This window comes from Gorilla gorilla, chromosome 22, assembly GCF_029281585.2.
Source record: "Gorilla gorilla gorilla isolate KB3781 chromosome 22, NHGRI_mGorGor1-v2.1_pri, whole genome shotgun sequence".
Taxonomy (NCBI): Eukaryota; Metazoa; Chordata; class Mammalia; order Primates; family Hominidae; genus Gorilla; species Gorilla gorilla.
The window spans coordinates 6,680,708-6,706,721 of NC_073246.2; the positions used below are offsets into that span (position 1 = coordinate 6,680,708).

General features: G+C 41.8%; 2 protein-coding genes across 2 annotated transcripts; one reads left to right on the plus strand and one right to left on the minus strand.

The window, feature by feature from the left end:
* Window positions 1-1,453: 1,453 nt before the first annotated feature.
* LOC129530487 (uncharacterized) lies at window positions 1,454-19,332 on the minus strand. The gene is made up of 9 exons (XM_055377299.1): window positions 19,305-19,332; window positions 15,366-15,424; window positions 14,872-14,896; window positions 11,838-11,924; window positions 6,873-6,938; window positions 4,807-4,868; window positions 4,308-4,341; window positions 1,646-2,097; window positions 1,454-1,591 (listed from the first exon to the last, which is right to left on the minus strand). Exons 1-9 carry the CDS (start codon window positions 19,330-19,332, stop codon window positions 1,454-1,456), a joined length of 951 nt encoding a protein of 316 aa, XP_055233274.1.
* Window positions 19,333-22,376: 3,044 nt separating this feature from the next.
* On the plus strand, window positions 22,377-24,876 carry LOC129530488 (eukaryotic translation initiation factor 3 subunit F-like). The gene is made up of 2 exons (XM_063702790.1): window positions 22,377-22,408; window positions 23,895-24,876. The coding sequence occupies exons 1-2, from the start codon at window positions 22,377-22,379 to the stop codon at window positions 24,790-24,792; spliced, it is 930 nt and encodes a 309-aa protein (XP_063558860.1). The 3' UTR covers window positions 24,793-24,876.
* Window positions 24,877-26,014: the final 1,138 nt, after the last annotated feature.

Genomic DNA, 26,014 nt, shown 5'->3' on the forward strand with positions numbered 1-26,014 from the left:
TTGCAGAGGTTTAGGAAGCTCGCCCACGATACTGGAGACCCCATCTCCTACCCTAGTGCTGTCCACCTTCTCACCCAGCCGCCACTTGTTTCAGGGAAACACACAGAAGTGGTAACCTCTTATGGATAGGCAAGCACATTCTGCTGTTTTTGTTATTCACAGAAAAACACTGGCTTGTGTGAGTTGGGAAGGTGAAATACCAGAAGTATTTCATCTAGTTATTTCTACCTTCGCAACTCCTATAGTATTGAAATGCATAGGTTAGCATTTCTGGCCAATTTACTCTGCATTCTGGGTTAAAGGCTTGCATTTATTTATTTATTTATTTATTTATTTATTTATTTATTTATTTATTTATTTTTGAGATGGAGTTTCGCTCTTGTTGCCCAAGCTGGAGTGCAATGGTGCAATCCTGGTTCACTGCAACCTCCGCCTCCGAGGTTCAAACTATTCTCCTGTGTCAGCCTCCCAAGTAGCTGAGATTATAGGCATGTGCCACCACACTGGGCTATTTTTTTTGTATTTTTAGTAGAAATGAGATTTCACCATGTTGGTCAGGCTGGTTTCGAACTCCTGACCTCAGGTGATCTGCCCTCCTCGGCCTCCCAAAGTGTTGGGATTACAGGTGTGAGCCACCACGCCCGCCCTAAAGTCTTTTAAAATTCACTTGTATAAGTTGACTTAGTTTTCTTTAACCTTGTAGAAAAATACAAAAATGGCAAACTCTTTTATCACACAAATAATGTCTTTTTAGTGGAGTGATTTTTTTCTAATCGAGGTATTATGTACTTTTCATTTACTAATTATTGTTTACATTTGAAGTGTTTTATGAATTAATATTTAATTGCACAGATGATGATTACTAGTTATAGGCATTTTACTAACCAATACTCATTAAGCATAGCGTGGATTCATATGACACCAAGGAGCTATTTTATTTGGTAAAACGAAAAAGCACAAGAATGAACGAACGCAAGAACTGAAACAGTGGAGACACCTAGAATGACTTGTCTAAGATCTAAATCATTTTGTTGTCTTCCCAGCGTACTTATTATCCTGATCATTGTCATCAGCGTTGTTTGGGTCCTTTTAGCACAGATTTCTCAAAAGGGGTAACTCCATAACAGTTGGAAGCTTACGAATTCATATAATTTTTAAGAGGTCAATTTGGAAGTACCTATCTATTTTAAAATTCCAGTAACCTGGGAATTTCATCCCATGTCTAGAGTCTTTTATGTAAAATATTTCCACAATTAGGAGAAATATGTGCATGGGGATTTTCTATGTAGTGGTGTTTTGATAGAATAGAAAATTGGGATAAACCAAATTTCCATCATGAAGGAAATAGTAATATGCTGAATAATAATACAGCAAATATTATGCAGGCTTTAAACATCAAAAAAGAGTTCAACTTCTGACTTCCAATGATGGTGTTGAAGCAGGTCACTACTGGTTAACATTTGATTTTCTCGTTAGTGACACCGTGGACGGCGTCCTCGTTAGCGATGCCGTGGAGGGCGTCCTCATTAGCGATGTCGTGGACGGCGTCCTCGTTAGCGATGCCGTGGACGGCAACCTCATTGCCCATGCCCTTGGTGGCGTCCCTGTTGGTGATGCGCTGGGCGGCGTCCCCGTCGGCGAAGACGTGGGCGGCGTCCCAGTCGGCGATGCCCTGGGCGGCGTCCCAGTCGGCGATGCCCTGGACGGCGACCCCGTCGGCGATGCCCTGGACGGCGTCCCCGTTGGCGATGCCGTGGAAGCCTTCCCCGTCGGTGATGCCGTGGAAGGCGGCCTCGTCGGCGAAGCCGTGGACGGCGTCCCAGTTGGCGATGCCCTGGACGGTGTCCTCGTTATCGATGCTGTGGAATCCATCTTCGTTAGCGATGTCCTGGACAGCATCCCAGTTGGCGATGCCCTGGGTGGCTTCCTCATAAGCGATGCCGTGGACAGCGACCCCGTCGGTGATGCCGTGGACGGTGTCATTGGCGGTGCCCTGGACGGCATCCTTATCGTTGGTGCTGTGGACGGCGTCCTCGTCGGCGGTGTTGTGGAAGGTGTCCTCGTTGGCGGTGTCGTGGACGGCGTCCCCATGAGGAGCTTGAAGAACACAGAATAAAGGTCAGTTCCCTGGTGGTGGAGACTGTGAATCACCCAGGGGCTTGCTTGGTGTGGTGCATGGAGGTGGCTTATCACAGCATGGGCCAAGCTGATGCTGGGACATACTCCCAGGTGGACCTGCACTAGTGAAGCTAAGGGATATGTCTCAGAACACTTTCTGCAGTGGGAATCAGTTTCCAGGTTCAGGTATGCATTATCCGGTGAAGTGGGGAAATATAAAACTAGAAATTGACAAATTCATGAAAAGCCTTCCATGAGTGCAAGTGTGATTTTTTTATCCACTTTACATTCAATATGCATTCACACATACAAAATATTTTTACAAGAAATCAGAAATTTTAATTTTTGTCAGTTATGTTAAATCTAACTTAGCTGCCAACATAAAGATTCTATCTCATTTACTTGGTCTTGAGAAAATCTAGCACATAGTAAGTAGAGCAAAATATTTATTAAATGAAAACACAGAGCAGAGATAGGGGGGCTGCTAGGCAGACTGGGTTGCACCTGATTACCTGGATGATAATAAACTGCACAAAACCTCGGTCAAATTAATATTGAAACTGCCTTTTGCTTGGGCTCGTTTCCCTTGCGGAAGAAGGATGACCAAGAAGATGAACAGGAAAGAAATGAGAAACCGAGGCCTTTGCTTAGTAGCTAAAGGCCACCTTCTGTAACACAAAATAGTCTACAAGTGGCCTTGAACTCTGCCGTGATTCAGTGACAGAGTTCCCTCATGTCTTCTACCCAGGTTGAAGTCCAGCAAAATTGCGACTGTCCTCTTTACAACTTGCGAGACCACACTGCTTCTGCATTTGCCTGTTGTATGAGATTTACACTTGTTTTAAGGCAACATTTTGTTTCAGTTGGGCTGGTGGCCATACCCGGCACTAGCCAGTCAATAGTGAGATGGCTCCTCATGGAGGAGGCTTGGCTTGATGCTGAGGGTCTTTAACCCACATATACAAGAGAGTTGCCACTAAGGGATGGAAGCCAGACTAATAACCAAGTGCTACACAGAGTTCCTATCTGTCCCTCCTCACCATTTTTGGCTGGCAGGATTTGAGCATTTTAGGGCTTGGGAAGATAGTATTACTAAATCTACTAAAATACATCACCCATCCTTATAGACTTTGGCCAGTTGCTGAGCAAACTAACTTCACAACTGAAGTGGGCCACACTGGCCTTTGTGGTCCCCCACTCCTCTTAGAATTTGTGTGCGTGGAGCCTACTGGAGGGTGGGAGGTGGGAGGAGGGGGAGGATCAGGAAAAATAACTGATATTAGGCCAATGTATGGGTGATGCAATAATCTGTACAACAAACTCTCATGACACACATTTCTATATGTAGCAAACCTGCACATCCTGCACATGTACCCCTGAACTTGAAAGTTAAAAAAAAAAAAAAGATCTGTGAGCTGAGCCAAACACCTGGGGATCTTTGTGCTTTTGACACACTGATGACTATGCCTGTCCGTGGGGAGATGAGCTTATAACTGCCCTGGGTTGTGTGACCATGGAGGCCACTTTATGATGATGGGCAGTGTCTGGGGCCTTTTGGGCTCGTTGCTTTTGGGCTTATACATGAATGCTGGACTCCCTGTGTGGTGGTGAACACCCCACGACTAAGTGCATGTCAGTGTCAGCACTGGCCCACACTCCTGGGTTCGTGTTTTCACTTTTTCATTCAGGAACTCAGGAGCTGGGGCCACTGCCTTGGCCCTTCAGGTTCTCCACCTGAGCAGTCGGGATAATAAGGCAGACCCGGGGATGGCTCTGGTGAGGGTGGAGGAGTCACTGTACAGAGAGAGTAGAGCGGGGGTGGATTTTATTGTTAGAAGTGGACACTGGTGATTGGGTTGTATAAGTGGGAAATCTCTCCTGAGAAAACACACAGCCTCACCTGTACAGAAACACACACATTCACACCACACGATGCAGCCTCACACAAGACACCACCAACCCTCAAGCACCCAACTCAGCACCACCCAAAACGGAGCACAGCTGCTTCCTCAAAATTTGGCCATAATTTTTCCCTGGGGAATTCAGGTTTTAAAAAAACACTTCTCCTGTACTTATTCCTATCACAATCCCAGGATCAGGGTGGCTCTTCACATTGAAACCAGGCAAGGATGCCACACGTTTCTTAGCATCCAGATTGTTTTCTTGGCAAGTGATTCCAGAATACTTACTAGATTCACGCCTCAGGGGGGCCACCTGCACCACCTGCAATACAGAAAGAAAACTTTTTGAGGGGTATATCATGTTGTGGATTATTTGCACAAGGCTCTGTTTCTCTCAATGAATACTGAAAACTTGATCAGAAAGTGTAGTCAATTTCAAGGCCTCCAAGACAAGGGTAGGATACACACTGGAAAAGACATCAGCTTCTGGATGGTGTATCTCTCAGGTCCACGTAGGTTGGCAAGTGCAAAATACTGAATCCAAGGAGTAGACATTGCTTCCAAGGACAAGGATCCCAAGGATACAGTCTACAACCTGAAGCCGTCATAGCTAAATGCCATTTTGGATTACATATCAGTTGCTAAGAGTCACTTCTTCCTCCCCCTCAGAAAACTGCATTTAATACCTGTCATGGACATTGTCATTTTTTCACATGTAAAGTCAGTTGAAAAAGAAAGACACCAAGAAAGGAACATTTCTATTTCAGAGAAAGCAAGGCAACCTTACCCTCGCATTGACTGGCCTCTCTCCATCTCCTCTGTCCTTGTGAACTAGAGACTCCTCAGAGGCTAGGAGGACACACAGCAACAGTTAGTCATAGATGCTTTTGTTCATAAGTTATTCAGGGAGCTCTGCTTAATGTGGACAACAGGACAGTGTGTGCGGATGTGTTTCATTAAAAGCACAGCTTGAGCTCCTGCTAGAAAATCTTCCCTCGTGGAAAGACAGGCAAGAACGAGGAGCTAAGGAGCAAGAAATAGAGTCCCTGGCATTTTGCTGATGGCAACTTAAGGCAATGGGAATGAGTCAGTCTACAAATGGTACTGAAGCACATGCTATAGTTTGATGAGAGTCCCACTGCTCACACTGTGAGGTTTGAAACCCAGTTAAATGGTTTTCTAAACCCTGTAAAAACAATATTAGCTTGCAGGATTTATGTCCCAAGACTAATTTTACCTCTGAGGATCCACAGTGGCTGTCACTGTAGTTATTATGTGTTTTAGCATTTTGCACTTGAATAAAAGCAAAGTTTAATAGACAGATTGGATTCAATTCTAGGCAAAACAGTCTATGGTATTTATTCACTAATCCTTTGTTATAACTGCTGATGGGAGAATTAGAAGTACTGAAATTATATCCTTTAAAATTAATTAGAGCATAATTATTAATCACACAATATTTTTTCATCCAGGCCTCCTTTTCTTTGTCATGCATGCATATTAATTGAGGATGGAGAATATCTACACTTGTTCAGGCCAGCCAACATACGACAGTTTACTTCAAGAGAGGAGACATGGGTTGAATGCTGGTATGTTTTAATTCTGCAGCACAAACAGTTGCAACAAGTGTGGTGAACTAATCACCAGATGGCCCTTTGCTGCCTTATTTGTCATTGTGCCTTACATGTAGCTTGCAGGATTTGATTACGCTTATGTTTTGTGGTGATCATACTTTCAACTATTCCTAAAATACTGCTTCAGTCTTATCTGTTTGGGGTCAATTGCTGAGGATTTCTTACAAATTAATGAAGTTTGTGAATCTAAAGTTCTACACAAAGGGGGAAATATTTGCAAATCATTTATCTTGTAAGAGACTAAAATTTAGAATATACTTTAAATATATTTAAGATATATTCAAACATCTACAACAACAAACTAACTAAATAAAAATCAGACAACTTTTTAAAAATGGGCAAAAGACTTCAACATATATTTCCCTAAAGAAGATATAGCCACAGATAGTAGCATAGGAAAAGCTGCTCAGGATCATTAGTCATTAGGGAAATGCAAATGAAAAACACAAGCAGACACCAATATACACCTACTAGGATGATTTAAAGGAAAATAAGTGTGAACAAGGATGTAAAGAAATTGTAACCCTGATACATTGATGGTAGAAATGGATAAAGTTGCAGCCACTGTGAGAAACAGTCTGCAGTGGCTCAGAAGGTTAAATATAGAACTCCTGTTGGACCCAGGAACTCTACTCTTAGGCACCCCAAAGAATGGAGAACAGAAATCAAACAGATGTTTGTATACTAATGTTTATAGCATCACTTTTCACAGGAGCCAAAAGGTGGAAATAATCCAACCATCAGTGAACAAATGAATGTAATAAAAGCAAGGTGGTCTACATGCAATGCTACATCATCCATCTGTAAAAAAACGAACATAATTTTGGTAGATGATACAACATGGGTGGACATTGAGAACATTATGCTTAGTGAAATAAGCCAGACACAAAAGGAATATATTGTATAATTGTACTTACATGAAGTGCCTAGAATAGTCAAATTCATACAAGAGAAAGTGGGATAGGAATCACCATGGGCTGGAAATAGGGGGAAGGCGCTATATTGCTTATTGTGGACAAGGTTTTGTAAGAAATCATCAAAATTGTGGGTGTAGATAGTGGTGTTGGCTATGCAACCCTGTGAATATATTGAATGCCACGGAGTGCACACTTTGGTTAAAAGGTTCAAATGATAAATATTGTGTTATATATATTTCCCCATGATAGAAAACACGCACAGCCAAGCCCAGATGCCAGTCTTGTTAGCTGCCTTCCTTTACCTTCAAGAGTTGGCTGAAGCTTGTCCAATCTTTCAAGGTTGCTGAAGATTGTATGATGGAAGTCATCTGCATTGGGAAAGAAATTAATGGAGAGAGGAGAAAACTTGAGAATCCACACTACTCACCCTGCAGGGCCAAGAACTCTGTCTCCCATGCATTGCTGACCCGTCTCAGTATTTCCTGTGACCACCTCCTTTTTCAACTGAAGACTTTGCACCTGAAGGGGTTCCCAGGTTTTTCACCTCGGCCCTTGTCAGGACTGATCCTCTCAACTACTGACCATTTCACCTCCATTCATGTCCATGCCACATCAGGCTGTGTTGTCTAGATGGAATGAATCCACCCCAAATGTCCCTTTCTGGAGGAAGCCACCATTATGCTGTGCCTCCAACACGTCCACACACACCAAGTCACCTCGCTCATGCAAGGGGTGTGTCCTCTAACAAAGTTTCATGCTCTAAACCCAGATAACTTTTGAAACCCAAGTTCTGTTGATTCCCCTACTTTGGGTGCTCCATAGATGCTCATTTGTCTACTAAACACTGCCCCAGGCAATTAAATATTCCAAAGTGACCAGCAGAATTTTTATGTTAATTCTGACATTGCGTTGTTAGCACAAGTGTTTTTCCCCCTTCAAATTTATGTCTTTGTTACTGATAAATGTAACTGATAATGCTTTTTTCAGCTATGTTGCCAAGCATATTTATATAAAAATATACTCAGATTGTTTTCAGAATTTGACAAAGATGATAGCAACAATGATAATCTCATTTGTTTTATACTAATCTTTATGTGTTACTTTCATCATTTCTTACATATTGGGGCCTACCATACATTGTACAGTGAAATTAGTACTATACATCATGGTAGGAATATAAATTGGCAAAAGTAATTTAGAAAATAGTTCTCGTTTCTTAAAAAAATTAGGCTGGGTGTGGTGGCTCATGCCTATAATCCCAGCACTTTGGGAGGCAGAGGTGGGCGGATCACCTGAGGCTAGGAGTTTGAGACTAGCCTGACCAACACAGCAAAATCCTGTCTCTACTGAAAATACAAAAATTATCCATGGGTGGTGGGGTGTGCCAGTTGTCCCAGCTACTCGGGAGGTTGAGGCATGAGAATTGCTTAAACCTGGTAGGTGGAGGTTCCAGTGAGCCGAGATTGTGCCACTGCACTCCAGCCTGGGTCTCAGAAAAAAAAATTTTTTTTGACCAAAATGTCATTATGCATTACATGACTGTATATGAATGCTCAAAGCTACATTACTCATCAAAGAAAATAACAAAATAATTAAATGTCCATTAACTGATAAATGAATAAACACTATCTGTATGAATAAACACAGCAGACTATGAAGGAAAACACATGACCAGCACGTGCTAACACGTCAATTAACTTCAAACATAGTATGCTAAATGAAGGAAGTCAGGTTCCAAATATATATATATGTCCATTTCTATAAAGCAAGCGGGAAATTTATGGAGATGGAATGTCACAGCAGTATTGCTTAGGGCTGGAGATGGGAGTGGGGATTAACTGCCAGTGCGCAAGCGAGAACTTGGGCGAGGGAAACATATTTAAATTAGATCGTGGTGTTGGGTGAACACAGTATCAATTTAATAAAGCATCAAATTGCAGACCTTTTCAGTGGGCAAACTTTATGGTGGGTTCACACCCAATACAGGTGTTAAAAATAAATTAATGTTACGGAAATTCTTGTCGGGTTTTTAACAAGCCAAGAGATACGCTGTGAAAGCAGCATTAATTCAAATGGTTGTCACAGGTCACTTAAAGTTAATCAGATAGTTGTCCTACAAATATAGGGTGAATGTTATTCACGAATTTCCTGAATCTACTGCAATAATCACATTTTTTTCCATTAAACTCTTGAGGTAGCTAATTTTATTTATTGCATTTTCAATGTTAATCTACTATTTCATATTTTGAGATTAACTCACATTAGTCAGAATTTAAAGTATTTTAAAATATCACAGAATTTAATTTACCTTATCTGGTTTTGGTTTCAAGACTATACTAGCCATTTCATTTAATTGTACATGTAGGGTATTCTAATTTATGGAAAACTATTACATCTTCCTTGATTTTTTTTTTTTTTTTAGAAATTACTTCTAGGGATCTATATGGTAGAGTCCATGGAGAATTGTTTTAATTCTTCATTCATGTCTTCAGTGGGTATAGGATTGGTCATATTGGTCATAGTTTTCTGCTCGGATTTCAATAAGAAACTTGTGGAAGAACCTGAAGGGTGGGATCTTTGAGGGAGACTAAGACAGAGCAAGACAAGAAGGAGGGCAGTGCCACAGCAGAACTATTATTGATGCCCCCTCACCTAGATTGCAGAAGAGACATCCAGCTGTAGACACTGAGGTGCAGGAAAACAATGGAGCACCATCAGAGAAAGCCATGCCCAGGAACAAGGAGGCACTGATGGTGGCAAGGGGCAAAGACAGCTGCCACAAGGCTGTTCACATGAGGGTCTCAGGCTGCATAGACACCCACACCAGCTGAGGGTTCCTGGTTTTCATAAAGTGTGTGGCTCAGCCAGGCCACCAACAAGCAGTTCACAAACAGTAGTAATACAACACTTTCCAAAGACCTTACTTGAGTAACACGGTGATCCTCACAAATTTCCAATCAGGATGGTCGCACAGTTCCTCCTGCTTTAGGACTCAGAGCCTGCCCGTGGTCACAGTGGGTAGGTGCAGACTCTGAAGATGCACTTTGGTCAGAGACCCCGCTGAACTCTGTCTAATGAGGACCTCTGCCCTGTCTGCTGACCACCGGTCAGAGGTGCAGGCTGCACTGGGGAGTAAGAATGCCACCTTCTCAGTGTTGGGAAAACTCCCTGCCAGAACTGAGAATGGCCCTTTCTAAGCAGAAGGCAAGCTCAGACTAAAGAAGGAGGCCGACCACATCAGGTTGGCAGATTGCCAAAGATTCACTCAGGGAGAGCCCACATCCTGGGCCATCTTGGGTGGTGGCAAGATGAGGTAGACAACTGCTTTTGCAACACATACCTGACAACAAAAGTCAACAACTGTAAAAGAGCCACAAAATCCCCAAATATTTGCAAATTAGCAATGCATTTTTAAATAACTCATGGGTTAAAGAAGAAGTCTCAATAGAAAATTAAAAATACTTTTAACTACATTAAAAGAAAATGTGACTTGGCAAGATTTCTGGATGTAGCGAAAGCAGTCCTTAGAGGGAAATCTATAGCATTGGATGCAATATACTAAAAATCACAAGACCTAAAATCAGTCATATCATGTTTCAATTAGGGAACTGTAGAAAATAGAGGAATGCAATGGAAAGAAAATAAAAGTAATAAACAACATCACAGAAATCAATAAAATTAAAACACTGAAATCATCAGAAAATCAATAAAACCAAAAGCTGGTTCTTTGATATGCTCATTACAATGAATGAATTGATATTCAGGCTAACCAAGAAAAAGAAGATAACACAAATGACCAATTTCAGAAATAAAAGAGGAGCCATCTCTACTGAACTGTTAGGCATTAAAAGGAATATTATGAACAGTTCTATGACCGCAGTTTGATAACCTCAGTGAAATGTATCAATTCTTTGAAAGGCAATCTTCCCAAGGTCACGCTAGAATCCTAATTTGAATAAACTTATGTCTATTAAATAAGTTGAATTCACATTAAGAGCATTCCGAAAAAGAAAGCACCAGGCCCAGATGGTTTCTCTCATGAAATCTACTGAATTCTTCAACAGGAGAATAAAAAGACAAAAATTCATTTAATGCAATATTATTTGGTGATTTAATGCGCCATTTTTTGCCATTAAGGCATAAAAAAGACATGAAAGCAGCTAAAGCGTACATCAATTTAGTGCAATAAATTCATCTGAAAAAACTACATAATACATGATTCCAACTATATGACATTCTGGAAAAGGCAAAGTTGAAGCGATAGTAAAAATATTAATAGTTTCCGAGGTTTCTGGAGAAAGAGGACAGAGATTAATGAGAAGAGAGGATTTTTAGGGAAGTGAACATTTTCTTTATGAGACCATAAGGGTGAACATAATGTTTGAAATATTTCAAAATTCATATATATGTATAACAGAAAGAATGAACATTATGCAAATGTAGACTTCAGATAATAATGTATCAATATTTTCTCATTATCCTAGCAAATGTACCACAGTAATGTAAGATGTTACTAATAGTTGAAATTAGGAAGTGAGGGTGAGGAGACAGAATAATATGGGAACTTCGTGTATTATATACTCAATTTTTATTTATTTATTTATTTATTTATTTATTTATTTATTTATTTTGAGATGGAGTTTCACTCTTGTCACCCAGGCTGGAGTGCAATGGCATGATCTTGGCTCACTGCAACCTCTGCCTCCTGGGTTCAAGCGATTCTCCTGCCTCAGCCTCCTGAGTACCTGAGATTACAGGCGCCTGCCACCACACCCGCCTAATTTTTTTGTATTTTTAGTAGATATGGGGTTTCACCATGTTGGCCAGGCTGGTCTCCAACTCCTGACCTCAGATGATCCGCCTGCCTTGGCCTCCTAAAGTGCTGGGATTATAAGCGTGAGCCACCACGCCCGGCCATATGCTCAGTTTTTATGTCAATTTAAAACTCCCTAAAGAAATACATTAATTGAAAAATAATATTATAGCACCACTCTTTCAGGGAGATCTATGCTTATGTTTAACAACCAGGTAAGTTCTAGACATTAGCTTGAAACATTGTCTATCATTAAACATGAACCAAAATTGACTTTTAAGTAGATATTTACTTTTGTGGTTGTAGCAATATTTACTGACCAGGCAAATTAGAATCCTGACACATTAAAAAATATGGCTTAGTCTCTTCATAGTTTCGTTTTACATATGGGACACTGAATACTCCCCGCAATTGCAATTCTTGAAGCAACTTAATTAATGAACTTCCACAGTACCTTCTTGTGGGTACATCTTCTTCTTTACCGGGGAGCCATGAGGTCTCTGACACTGGTTGGTGTGCACAGCATATCTTCTTGTATTCTCTATCAGAGAAGATGCTGGTTAATGCATTTACAATAGATAGGGCTGTTGACATCTTGCTGACAGAAGACCAGAGGGAAAATAGTGATAATCTGTTCTAAGTTTAAACTTATGATGCTTTTCTTTACAGGCTTCCAAGCAGAGCCCACTGAATCAAAGTTGGGTTTCAGGAAGATCACGGAGTTCAGTGAGCATTCAACACCTCTATCAGACAGACTGTGTGGGCAGTGCCTTCCTGGAGAGGAGAACACAGCAGGATGACTGTGAGTGCAGGGCTGGTGCAGAGTGGGGGCCCGGATTCAAATTCCACTAAGCCATGTGGACCTAGCAAGCTCATGTCCTTCCTCTGCCCTCAGTTCTCTGCACTGTCATAATGTAATTTTAGCAATACTTTTTAAGCCCTATTTAGGCCCTACTTCTTAGTATCACAGTACAGGGCTAAAAAATCACTAAATATAGGAAAACCTTAGAGAGGACTGGTACTTCAGTAATGTTCTCTAAGTGTTTACTACATGCCAGGAGGAATAAGCTGGACACTTAGCAGTGGCGGAATATGGAGGGGGAACTTGGATGGCTCCGGGGCAGTGGAGCATGCTTTCCTGTTCAGCTTTTCCGTGGGCATGATGCCTTATGGTTTATGGAGAACATCAGCCCTGCAGGGGGTGCAGAGGAGGGGCTGTGGCTGAGATTTTACACTTGAGGGTGCTGACATTCAGAGATGATAAGTGACAAGCAGAACCTCAACCCCGCTGAGTGAAGGACCTGAGATGGGAAATGTATTTGGTTCCCTAGAGAGAGAGATTCCTGAAAAACTGCCACCTCTTCATCACGCCCTGTGCCAGAGACCCAAGAGACCCTTCACTGTCTTTCTCCAGTCCTCCTAGCCCAAGGTGTGTGGTTGGACAAAGGTGATGCTCTGGAGGAAATGCCTGAGATAAGGAAAGGTCCTCAATGATAAAGAATTCTCCTTCCTCTTTCAGATCCTTGACTTCCCCAGTATGACAGCTTAAAGGCTGTCATCTCTGTGGCCTGCCTCCCCTTTCCCTTCACCCTGCCAGCTGCCTCTCAGTGACTGTCTCCTCCAGTGACTACACTGAGGGACCAGGGACTGCTTGCCTCCCGAGGCTGCTCAGACCTTCTGACACTGCAAAATGATTGTCAAAAGATGGGTCTGCAAAGAGTAACTTCGCTTCCACTGATCAAACCTGAATATGCAAGCTACTGTGAATTAACTGGAAAAGTGGCAGTGTGGGCTGGTGCTTTGGTGATTTAATGAATTAAGTCTGCAACCCCCACTGCCTCCTTGACTATTGATCAGAGCTGCCTGCAATAAGGTCTGGCTAAGAATGGGCAGTGGCTGCACCAGCTCTGGGTAAAATTTGACCTAAAACGACCAGTCTCATTCACTAACCTCAACATAGTCTTATGGGTTCAATGGACCTGTCCAATCCTTTGCTCTGTTCTCTCCATCACCTTCCTGTGTAATTTTCCTCCACCACGCACATAATAGAAACATGGCACAGGGGAGCTAATCACCTCTTTTATCCCCCACTTCAGGCTCACACATAAGTTTATAGTAAAAGCCTTTTCAAATGACTGCTTTAACTGCTGCTACAGCATGTGTCATCAGTTGAATGGAATCTGTCATGTGACTTTAAGCAACCCTTTGTTGAGAGACAAGATTCAATACTAGGGACAGTATTCTAGTGTACTACATCATTGATTTTATGTTATGAAGATCATCATTTATTGAAAATGTATAAATAACGAAGCCCAGCCTTACTCTTCAATGCTGTGTGTGTAAATCCACTGAGTGTGCTGACCCCCATGCTTGTACCCACCTGCTAACACAGAAAGGGTCCACTCAGAAGGGAGGCACAGCTCCAGCACTGAGGCTGTCCACACCAGCTTCACAAGAGAGTTGCCACAAGGATGACGGATACCCGGATAACAACCAAATGGTAATTTGAGTACTTAATGGTCATGATCCCTAAAGTGTGTAGCTCATAGGGCTTGTGGTGATAACTCCATCAAGACTCTAAAGCATCTCCCCAATTCTTATTGGACTTGATCCATGTCTTGAGGAGACCCAGCTATGACACGCAGGCACCACATTGTCCTACTTAGTGCCTCCCTTAGTGTTTCAGAACCTGTGATTTGATCAGAAACATGGGCTTTCTATGTTGGTTTCACACTAAGGACTATGTGACACCTGTAGGAAGATGTCTACATAGCTACCTGGATTATGAGATCATGAGGCTCTCTTATGTGAGGGATGGCATTTGGGATCTCTGCAGGCATGGGTAATTCCAGGCATAGAGGGTGCTGGAACTCCCTTGCATGGTGAATAGTGATCTCTTCACTGGCTGATAAATAGAGGTTGTAGTTCAGGCCTTCAATATTAGCACCGTATGAGTAAACATTTTGACTCTTCACTATGCAGCAAGTGAACCAGGGCACATTTATTTATGTGGCTTAGTTTCTCCATCTGGCATGTGGGCTCAATAAACAAGCTCACAACATATGGGCATGATGATGATGAGGTGTGAACTAATGTAAGTAAAGTATGTGGTCTGATTTGTTAAATTAAGAAAAATGGCACTGAGAGTTGTGCTGGGTAAACACAACATTTTTTTCCTAGGGGAAATACACATAGACACATATTCACAAGCAAATCATGCAGACTTGCACACAGACCACCTCACCCCACCCCCGCCCTAATACACACATACCCACACACAACCTAATGTGAACACGTTCCCAGAAACTATACATAGATAAAAAGAGTATGTCACCTGGAAAACCAGTTTCTTTTACTATACCCCACATCCTCATTCCCACCAGATGTCTTGGATCATGGAGGCTCTCCAGACAAAAGCCAGCAGTTAAGCTCCAGATTTCCTGTAGAATCCTTTTCTAACAACCAGTGAGTGATTCCAGAATACGTACCATTGAATGTACTCCCTGAAGTCACCTGTAATTAGAGAAGGAAAACACTCTGAGAATCAGGCTATGCTATGGATGGCTCACACAGGTCTTTTGTTCACTTGGAAACTCTGGGTAACCAAGACTGGAAATAAGGTTCAAGTCAAAAGCCCCAACTCTAGAGTAGAGTTCCCTTAGGAAAGCACAGGAGCTTTTCTTGAAGAATGTTTCTGTCTAGGTAATTTTTGAGTAGCAATTGCAGAATTCTTATCTAAAGTGGAAAGCTTGTCCCTGAAGAAAACATCCCTTAACACGCAGTGTACTATCTGACGCTGCCAATTTTGCACGTCCTCGGGAATCAGGTGTCAGTTGGTAAAATACACCTCCTCCCTCCCCCAAGGAAATATTATCTAACATCTATAATGTGGTGGATAATTTTCCCATAGCTGATATCAACTGAAAAACAAAGGATCCAAGAAAACAACATTTACATCTTAGGCAAAGACAGGCTACTTTACCTTGGTAGTAGAGTAGGGTTCCCTTTTCACACGCTGTTTGGAAGGCTTCTTCGAGTCACCTAGGGGATGTGGAGGGACACAGCATGGCTGTCAGTTCATTGGCAGTGCTACTCATGAATGACTCAGGGACTGGAACTTAGGGGTGTGCCTGGTTAACAAGCATGGAATGAGCTTCTCCTGGACCATCTTCTTCACGGACCAAGGAAGGCAAAGAAACAGCAGCAAGGAAATGAGAGTAGAGCCCTTGGCTTTCCAGGTAATGGCAAATGAAAGCAAAGTGAAATAATCAAACTCCAAATGAACAAATGCTAAAATACATGCTAGGATTCAACCACAGCATCCTATGACTTCTTCAGACCCTTTAAAAGCCCAGCAGGACTGCCACTACCTTCTTGACATCTACCAAGTCCCTTTCAACCTCCACAGACCCACATACACTGCAACTGCATTTATCATGGAGGGTACAGGGTTCTGCCTTGTTTATGTGTGAATTTTTTAAAAACTAGATTTAATACCATGCACCAGCATTAATTGTATTTATTTCTTTTCTTGGTTATGAAAATAATCAGTCAGGCATAGTGGCTCACACCTGTAATCCCAGCAGTTTGGAAGGTGGAGGGGGGCGGATCATTTGAGGTCAGGAGTTCGAGACCAGCCTGACCAACGTGGTAAAACCCCATCTCAACTAAAAAAAAAAAAAAAACCCCAGCTACTCAGGAGGCTGAGGCAGGAGAATCCCTTGAACCTGGAGGCAGAGATTGCAGTGAGCTGAGATTGCACCACTGCACTCCAGCCTGGGTGACAGATACTTCATCTCAAAAAAATAAAAAATAAAAAATCAGGCCAGGTGTGGTGGCTCACGCCTGTAATCCCAGCACTTTGGGAGGCCGAGGCGGGTGGATCATGAGGTCAGAAGATTGAGACCATCCTGGCTAACAGAGTGAAACCCCATCTCTACTAAAAACACAAAAACTTTGGCAGGCGTGGTGGCACGTGCCTGTAGTCCCAGCTACTCGGGAGGCTGAGGCAGGAGAATCGCTTGAACACAGGAGGCAGAGGTTGCAGTGAGCTGAGATCATGCCACTGCACTCCAGCCTGGGCAACAGCGCAAAACTCTGTCTCAAAAAAAGAAAAAAAAAAAAACTCCCCTAAAAATGATCATTAAAGATTAGAAAATACTGAAATACTTATATTTCAAAGTAACCACTATAACCATACATTTTCCGTTCAGTCTTCCTTTGCCCTGTGTTTGCAGTCATCATATGAGGGGCTGCCTATGTTCCGCCCAGGCAACCCACAGTGAGAGAGGACAGAGCAGGGAGATGGCCCCTGGTGAGCACTGAGGCTCTTCAAACCAGCTGCCGAGGGAGTTGCAAGCAGGGTGACACATGAGGCTCATTATTTAGTGATATTTTGTGTTTTTACTTGTCTTGTCCCCAGGTTGTGTAGCTCACAGACTTTTTTTTTTTTTAACATTTCTATAGGGGTCATTTGAAGTTCATAACACCATCAAACATCAGTACAGGGTCTTCCCATTATTTACCGGCTTTGGGATATGTGCTGAGGAGTGGCCACGCACTGAAGGAATGTGATCGGTTGTCCCAAGTGCTGTCCTCCAACTCAAAATCCGCAACCAGTTCAAAAGCATTTGGGCTTTTATGAGCCTATCACATAAAGACTATGACACCGCTCAGCTATTCATGTACTAATACCTGCCCTGAGCTGTGTGACCACAGATACCACCCTATAATGTGGCCAGTGTGTAGGAATTCTACAGGCTCAGATCATTCCAGACATACATGCAGATGTTGGAACTCCCTTGCACAGTGACTCATGATCCCAAGGCTGAGTGCTGAGGGCAGGTCAGTAGTTCAGAGCCTCAGTATTGGGGCTGTATGCTTGGGTTCCCATCTTGGCTCTTTTGCTGAGGGGCTCATAAGCTTGGGCACATTCATCTCTGTCTTTTTCTGCCCAGTGAAAAGTGATAGTAAATCAATCATGCCATTTGTCTGTGGTGATGGCCGAATGATTTGATGTAGGTAAAGTGTACAGTATAAGTGCTCATGAGGCTTATCAGGGAAATGTCTTGCTTTAGATTTCACAGCTTAATAAGGCTCAGAGTCTTATTCACGCCCGCCCAGGATTCTGAACTCCCAAGTCATTGTTCTATGGCATACACCCGCTTGGCCTAAAACTGACCACTCTATCATAATGCAGACCCAGTTTTGAAAGAAGCAGATAAAGTTGTCAAAAGTACTGTGTCTACCTCAGCGCATATTCAGTGCACTCCACACAAAGGGCATCACCATCTGCCACAATGGCCCAGTGGCCTGGCTGGCACAGACAGTGGCAGAGCAAAGGGCAAGAGATCCCTAATCCCATCACCATGGTCGATAGGGCATCATAGACATTCCAGGGTGAAGGCTCAATCCACATTGTGAGGTCCAACTGCTGCCATGTAGACAGGTGTGTTTTTACATGTACAGGAAGATCATTGAAGATAAGTGTTTTATATCCATGGTTAACAGATGAGATGACCGTGAAATGAACACCAGTGTACTGGGTGGAGCAGCTTATCTATTCAGTCTTCTGCACTAAAACCTGTGAAACAATATCATCTTGCCTTATTTACTAACAAATACAAGTGCCTCTAAACTTAGACAGTTTCCAAGTCATGGAACTGATGAGCACTTAGCTCCTGCAGAGAGCTCTGGATGATGGGTCAGGAGAACAAAGTCACACAATACATCAAAACAGTATTAACAAGTAAACAGGATTTCAAAGCTCTCTACAGGCAAATTTACACAATTATCCTTTTAATTTTTATCTTCATATATATATGTACATAATCTACTTGCTTCTGAGTATAAATAAAACTGTATGTTCTTAGTTAATAGTCTCTACCAATTCATTCTATTTATCTTTCTGAGTTGAAATACTGCATCTCATTGGATAACAAAAAAAAATTGGACTAAGATTACACTGGAAAGGTGAGTAGGTTGGGTGATTGACTGTGATTGACAATTCCATGATTTTGGATAACTCCCAAAGCATAAAAATAAATGTGTGTTTTATTTCACACGCAGACAATACACATTCTTATTACGTTAAAAAATTAATATGTGAATGGAAATGAATTACTACAAATTTATTAAAGTAAATATACATTTCACAAAAAAAGAAGAGAGGAAGGGAAAAACATGTTAAAAACAAAGACAGGTACATTTTATTGTGGGAAAAGCCTCCAACCCATCCATACTACTGTGGCTTTGTTCCAAAGTTTTGGAAAGTAATGATTTCATAGGATCTTAATTAGGTTAAAAACTGCATTAAGATAGACTTTGCCATATTCTCCCCTAGGGAATAATTAATCTGTGGGGTGGGGGATGGAACGTTGAAGGATGCAGGATTTAAAAGGAAATTATATATATATTATACATATATTATATTATATATATATAATATATAATATAATATATATTACATAATCTATATTATATATACAATTATATTATATATATATATATATATATATAATTTGGGAATTTGGGAATAAACTGAATCCCAATTCACACTGGGACTACACCAGCTGCCACCATGCCTGGCTAATTTTTTGTATTTTTAGTAGAGACAGGGTTTCAGTGTATTGGCCAGGATGGTCTTGATCTCCTCAACTTGTGATCCTCTTGCCATTGCCTCCCAAAGAGCTGGGATTACAGGCCTGAGCCAAGATACATATTTTTTAAATGAAGAAAAATTTCAAAGTTACTCTGCTTGGTACAATAATCAAATATATAAATTGAGGAATAAAACATAACCATGAAACACATTTATAACTGCAGATGGAAAATACAGAGGATAATTTTTTAAATAATATATTTTGAAAGAATTAACTAGTAATTTGAAAAGATCACATTTGACAGGCCAGTATGAACATACCTTGAATGCAGCAACACAGGTTCCCCATAAGAAAAATCAAAATCAGGGTAAATGAAACCACAAAGGTTCAATCTGCTCTGACCTTTCAAAAACTCAGCACAGACAGTGGCACTTAGGACCAAGGGCAGGAGATCCCTAATCCCATCACCATGGCGATAGGGCATAAACATTCCAGGGTGAAGGCACAATCCACATTGTGAGGTCCAACTGCTACCATGCAGACAGGTGTGCTTTTACATGTACAGGAAGGTCATTGAAGGCTCAGTGTTTTGTTTCAAAAACTGAATCCAAAGCCCACACATTATTATGCTGTGCTTCTTAAAATAAGTTATGAGATGGGAAATAGGGCACCCCCAAATATAGCCAATAGTGAGAGTTTCAAATTGAAAAGAGGCACAACTGATACGTTGAGAATAAACAGAAATTCCATTCTGTTTTTTCTTTTTCAACTTTTATGTTAGATTCAGGGTGTACATGTGCAGGTTTATTACCTGGGTGTATTGTGTGGTGCTGAGGTTTGGGGTGTGAATGATCCCAACACCCAGGTACTTAACATGGTACTCAGCAATTTTTCAACCTTTTCCTTCCTCCCTCCCCCTCCTAGCAGTCCCTAGTGTCTATTGTCACCATCTTCATGTCCATGGGTACTCAGAATTTAGCTCCTACTTATAGGAACATGAGGCGTTTGTTTTCTGTTACTACATTAGTTCACTTTCTGGATTCCAGCTGTAGCCATTTTCCCTCAAAGAACATAACTTCATTCTTTTTGTGGCTGCATAGTATTCCATGGTCTATATGTACCACATTTTTATCCAGTCCATTGTTGATGGGCACCTAGGTTGATCCCATGTCTTTGCTAATGTGAATAGTGTTGCAATAAACATAGAAGTGCATATGTCTTTTCGGTGGAATGATTTGTTTTCTTTTGGATACATATTCGGTAATGAGACTGCTGGGTTGAATGTTAGTTCTGTTTTATGTTCTTTGAGAAATCTCCAAATTGCTTTCCACAGTGGCTGAACTAACTTACATTCCGACCAAAGGTGTATAAGCATTCCCTTTTCTCTTTATCCTCACCAGTATCTGCTGTTTTTTTTTTTGACTTTTTAAAAATAGCCATTCTGACTGGTGTGAGATAATATCTCATTGTGGTTTTGATTTGCATTTCCCTCGTGATTAGTGATGATGAGCATTTTTTTCATGTTTGTTGGCTGCATGTATGTCTCCTTCTGAGAAGTGTCTATGTCTTTTGCCCCTTTTTAAATGGGGTTGTGTTTTGCTTGTTGAATTATGTTCCTTATAGATTCTAAATATTACACCTTTGTTGGATGCATAGTTTGTGAATAATTTCCCCCATTCTGTAGGTTGTTTACTCTGCTGATGGTTTCCTTTGCTGTGTGGCAGCTCTTTAGTTTAATTAGGTCCCATTTGTCAACTTTTGTTTTTGTTGCAATTTCTTTTGAAGACTTAGAGATGAATTATTTCCCATAGCCCATATCCAGAATGGTACTTTTGAAGTTTTTCTTCTAGGATTATTGTAGTTTGAGGTCTTAAAATTAAATCTTTAATCCAACCTGAGTTAATTTTTGTATATGGTGAAAAGGTGACCAGTTTTTTGTTTTTTTGTTTTTGTTTTTTGTTTGTTTGTTTTTTGAGAGGTAGTCTTCCTCTGTCACCAGGCTGTAGTGGAGTGGTGCCGTCTCAGCTCACAGCAACCTCCACCTGCCAGGTTCAAGTGATTCTCCTGCCTCAGCTTCCTGAGTCGCTGGGATTACAGGCACGTGCCACCACACCCAGCTAATTTTTGTATTTTTAGTAGAGACAGGGTTTCACCATGTTGGCCGGGCTGGACTCGATCTTCTGACCTTGTGATCCTCCCACATTGGCCTCCCAAAGTGCTGGGATCACAGTCATGAGCCACTGTGCCTGGCCAATAAGGTGCATTATTAACATCAATAAAGCTCAGGAACCAGCTTTCACCATATTTTTGTTTAATTTACAGTTTTTCTCAGAGTCTTTGGAATAGATTCCTCCCTCCATGAGCCAGAGAACTTACAATGTTCACTGCAGTGTCTTTAAATGTAGCAGTAGCAGCTGTGGGTTGAGAACACAAGTCTTCCACTTTTCCTTTTAGAGCCAGCCATTCACGGTGCTCTGTGTTCTTATTCAGCATTGGGTAGGGGCATCTGGGTGCTGGGCATAGCACCAGTGCCCCATGGAGGAGGGAGGCAGGAAGCCCCTTTCTTCCTTCTCTAAAACCTTTTTTCTTTATGTAGATCCAAGTTTTTATCCTATATCATTTTCTTCTCTCTGGATAACTTCTTTTAACATTTTGACAGATCTACTAACAGCAAATTTGTGTTTTTCTGAGAAAGTCTTTATTTTTCTTCACTTTGGAAAGATAATTTTGCAGGATACAGAATTTTAGGTTGGTGGAATTTTCTTGCTTGCTTGCATGGGTTCTGAAGAAAAGTTTGATGCAATTTTTATTCTTATTCTAACATGTGTTAGGTCCTGCTAAAGCCCAAGGTGGTTAGACTCTTGTGATATAGTTTCCCTGGGGCAGGCTTTTGCTAAGGAGAACGGAACACCCAGGGCGTATTTCAAAGTAGTTACTTTTCCCCTTCCCTGTGGGAAGCAAGAGGGAATTTTTCTCTGATGTGCATAAGAGCGTCTGGCAGAGCTCTTGGAGGTTCATGAAAGTGTAGGGCCCCCTAAGACTGGGCTCCCTTAATTCTTAATTCTCAAGTTTATGTGCATGGAGCCTCCAGCAATTTGTTGTTTACATGTAAGTCTTCCCACCGTGTTTCTGGCTCCACTGGCCAGCCTCCGATCCTGTTAGGCTGGGACTCACTGCCTCTCCAATTTGGGGGATAACGGTTTGCCCTGTTAACCTCAAGTCTCTGATGGATCTAAGAAAAGTTGTAATTTTCAGTTTGTTCAAGGTGTTTTTTGTTGTTGTTGTGAGGACAGGAGTGACAGCTTCCAAGCTGGAAAACAGAAGTCACATTTGGGTTTTGTTTCAAGATATTTTTCCAATGACAGAGAATGATGCCACACACATTTCCATAGATGTCTTTTGATGCAGATGTGCATGCGTTTCTGTTATCCTAAGAGTGAAATACCTGAGTCCTAAATGTGCTCCTTTCTAGAACCTTTATTCAATGCCAAACACAGTATCCCCTCCAGCAGTGATGAGAGTTCTTGTTGCTCCAGATTCTCTCCAACACTTGGTGTTCTATCTTTTACATTTTAGCCATTTTGGAGGATATGTTATCCTGTTGTGATGTTAATTTGCATTTACATGAATATTAAGAAAGCTGAACACATTCAAGTTTTGCTTTTATAAATTACACATTTAAGTGTTTTACCCATTGTTCTTTCTCTTAGTGATTTTTAAGAGCTCTTTACATATTGTTGATGTGAGCCCTCTGTCAGTTCTATGTGTTCATAGATCTGTTTCCACTCTGCAACTTGTCTTGTCACTTAGTGATGTCTCTTAATAAACAGAAATTCTTAATTTGAATATAGTCTAATTTATCAATTTATTCCCTTAAGTCTATGGCTCTTTGTGATCTGTTTAAGAAATCTGTCCCCATTCATGGTCATAAAAATCGGCTGGGCACGGTGGCTCACACCTGTAATCCCAGCACTTTGGGAGGTTAAGGTGGGCAGATCACCTGAGATCAGGAGTTCGAGACCAGCTGGCCAACATGGTAAAACCCTGTCTCTACTAAAAATACAAACATTAGCCAGGTGTGGTGGCAGGTGCGTGTAATCCCAGCTACTCAGGAGGCTGAGGCAGGAGAATCACTTGAGCCCAGGAGGTCAAGGCCGCAATGAGCAGTCATTGTACCACTGCATTCCAGCCTGGGTGACAGAGCAGGATGCTCTTTCAAAAATAAACATAAAAGTAAATCTAATGAGCTCTAGGATTTCTAATTTGAAGATAGAAGCAATAAGCAAAATGAGAAACCAAAATACATTCGTTTTGATTAAAGCAGAGGTCAGCCATAACTCTGAACCTAAAAAGGAGGTCACCTGAAGCAGCTGTGAGTGAGCAGGGTAAGATAGGAAGCAGAGAACCGATGCTCATTGCCAGATCTTAGGAAAAAAATAATAAATTAGGATGACATACTTTTGCAAAATTAAAGAAATCCCCTGAGGTGCTAATACAAAATTTCATTTGTGATAGGACTAATAAAGAAATTCAGCTAGTAGTGGGATCTGTCATGGACTGAGTTTGATTCCAAGAACAGAAGAGGCAGGACCAGTGAGAAATAGCACAGCCATATTTGCAAAAGCAGCCCTCCCACGTTAGGAAGAAGGGATACTTTTGCACAGTGAACAGCACTACAACTGCTCATCTCTTTCATGTACTATCACACATGGAATGACTGAGATAATCCTGTGTTCCACACATGGTCCTCCCTGCCCCTACTGAATAGAGAAACCCAATTTCACCTTGGCTATCTCTAGATCAATTACCTGTTAATAGGTCTGCTGTTTTCTTTACCGTTAGTTTCAAGAAGAACTAAATATCCCCAAATGGTATTTCAGCTTCCACTTAATGAAACCTGTCATCTAAAGCCAGACCCTGGCCTCAGCGCAAGCTCCAGCACAGACCCCAGCACCCGCTCTGCCTGGTCCTGCTCTTCCAGGGCCCTTCCCTGGTGGCCGTGTGGTCAGGCTGCACCCAGTCATTTTGGCCTCCACTGTGGACAGCTATGAGAGATGCAACAAGGGTGCTGCCCGAGTTATCGGGACCCTGTTGGGAACTGTCAATAAACACTCAGTGGAGGTCACCAATTGCTTTTCAGTGTCACACAATGAGTCAGATGAAGTGGCTGTTGACATGGAATTTGCTAAGAACATGTATGAACTGCATAAAAAAGTTTCTCCAAATGAGCTCATCTTGGGGTGGTACGCTACAGGCCATGACATCACAGAGCACTCTGTGCTGATCCATGAGTACTACAGCCGAGAGGCCCCCAACCCCATCCACCTCACTGTGGACACAAGTCTCCAGAACGGCCATATGAGCATCAAAGCCTATGTCAGCACTTTAATGGGTGTCCCTGGGAGGACCGTGGGAGTGTTCACACCTCTGACAGTGAAATACGCATACTATGACACGGAATGCATCAGAGTTGACCTGATCATGAAGACCTGCTTTAGGCCCAACAGAGTGGTTGGACTCTCAAGTGACTTGCAGCAAGTAGGAAGGGCATCAGCTCGCATCCAGGATGCCCTGAGCATAGTGTTGCAATATGCAGAGGATATACTATCTGGAAAGGTGTCAGCTGACAATACCATCAGGAAGGTGGGCCACTTCCTGATGAGCCTGGTTAACCAAGTACCAAAAATAGTTCCCGATGACTTCGAGACCATGCTCCACAGCAACATCAATGACCTGTTGATGGTGAACTACCTGGCCAACCTCACACAGTCACAGATTGCCCTCAATGAAAAACTTGTAAACCTGTGAAGGGACCCCAAGCAGTATGCTTGCTGGTCTAGGTCTTAACCCCAGGACTCAGAAGTGAAGGAAAAATGGTTTTTTTGTGGTCTTGAGTCACACTGAGACAGTCAAATGTGTGTGACTCTAATAAACGCAGCCTACCTTTTGTAAATTAAAAAAAAAAAAAAGAAGTTAGTTTCCTCCCTGGGGAATCAGTATCTCTAAATGAGGAGAACCCAAAGTTTCACAAAAGGGAAGAAAAAGTCTGCAAGTGCAAATTAGGCATAATAGTGCAGGGAGCCCCCTCCCCTTGACTTTCAGATTCATGTGTTTTTGTTGTAAGATAAATAACACTACACGGTGGTCACTGACTCTAAGTTTATACCACACACTGTAGGACAACATCCCAACCTCACTATGTGTTGTTTACCAGCTGGGAGCATTAACTGAGTTACATGATTCCATTCCATCATGTCAGATTCTTCTAGGTGATGGGGATTATGTTGTAAATCCAATGAATTGCACAAACATGAGCCTAATACCATATTTTTTTTGCAGTGAAATGAATTCCTTAGTCAAAAACAATGTTGTATGGGATATCATGATGGTGAATAACAAATTATTTAAGTTCACTCATGGTAGTACCAGCAGAACAATTGCAAATGTAAAGGGTGAGTTCGTACCCAGAATAAGTGTCTATTTCGGTGAGAACAAAATCCCTGAGGGATGGGTTTCAATGTCGTCAATCTGCAAGTTGACTGGGTAGCCCCTGAGGGAAGGCTGTCATATTAGCCTTAGTTGTTCTACATTGGTCCAGATACAATTTGATTATGTAAAGTCATGAATACCTTCTAACCTTAATATTATGTGCATTTGTCCATGAGCCCATTGAACAAGTATCAGCTGACTAACATCTATTATATAACATGTCATTGTATGCATATGATTACTCCTCTTCAGTGGATTCCCTCTAATAAGAATTTACTTGGGCTACAAGTATTTTCATACTTTGTGTCTATTTTAAGAAGTCATCTTCGGCTGGGCGTGGTGGCTCACATCTGTAATCCCAGCACTTTGGAAGGCCAAGGTGGCCGGATCACGAGGTCAGGAGATCAAGTACATCGTGGCTAATACGGTGAAATCCAGTCTCGACTAAAAATATAAAAAATTAGCTGGGCCTGGTGGTGGGCACCTGTAGTCCCAGCTACTCAGGAGGCTGAGGCAGGGGAATGGCATGAACCCAGAAGGT

Bases quoted from the DNA above. Each gene is read 5' to 3' on its own strand.
- LOC129530487 (XM_055377299.1), bottom strand. From the start codon at position 19,332: ATGGGGAACCTGTGTTGCTGCATTCAAG. The intron at 11,925-14,871 runs GTACGTATTCTG...CTTCTCTGATAG, and splicing joins TTCAGGGAGTACATTCAATG to AGAATACAAGAAGATATGCT. The intron at 4,342-4,806 runs GTAAGGTTGCCT...TCTGTATTGCAG, and splicing joins AGAGGCCAGTCAATGCGAGG to GTGGTGCAGGTGGCCCCCCT.
- LOC129530488 (XM_063702790.1), top strand. From the start codon at position 22,377: ATGTCTTTTGATGCAGATGTGCATGCGTTTCT. The intron at 22,409-23,894 runs GTTATCCTAAGA...TGTCATCTAAAG, and splicing joins GCAGATGTGCATGCGTTTCT to CCAGACCCTGGCCTCAGCGC.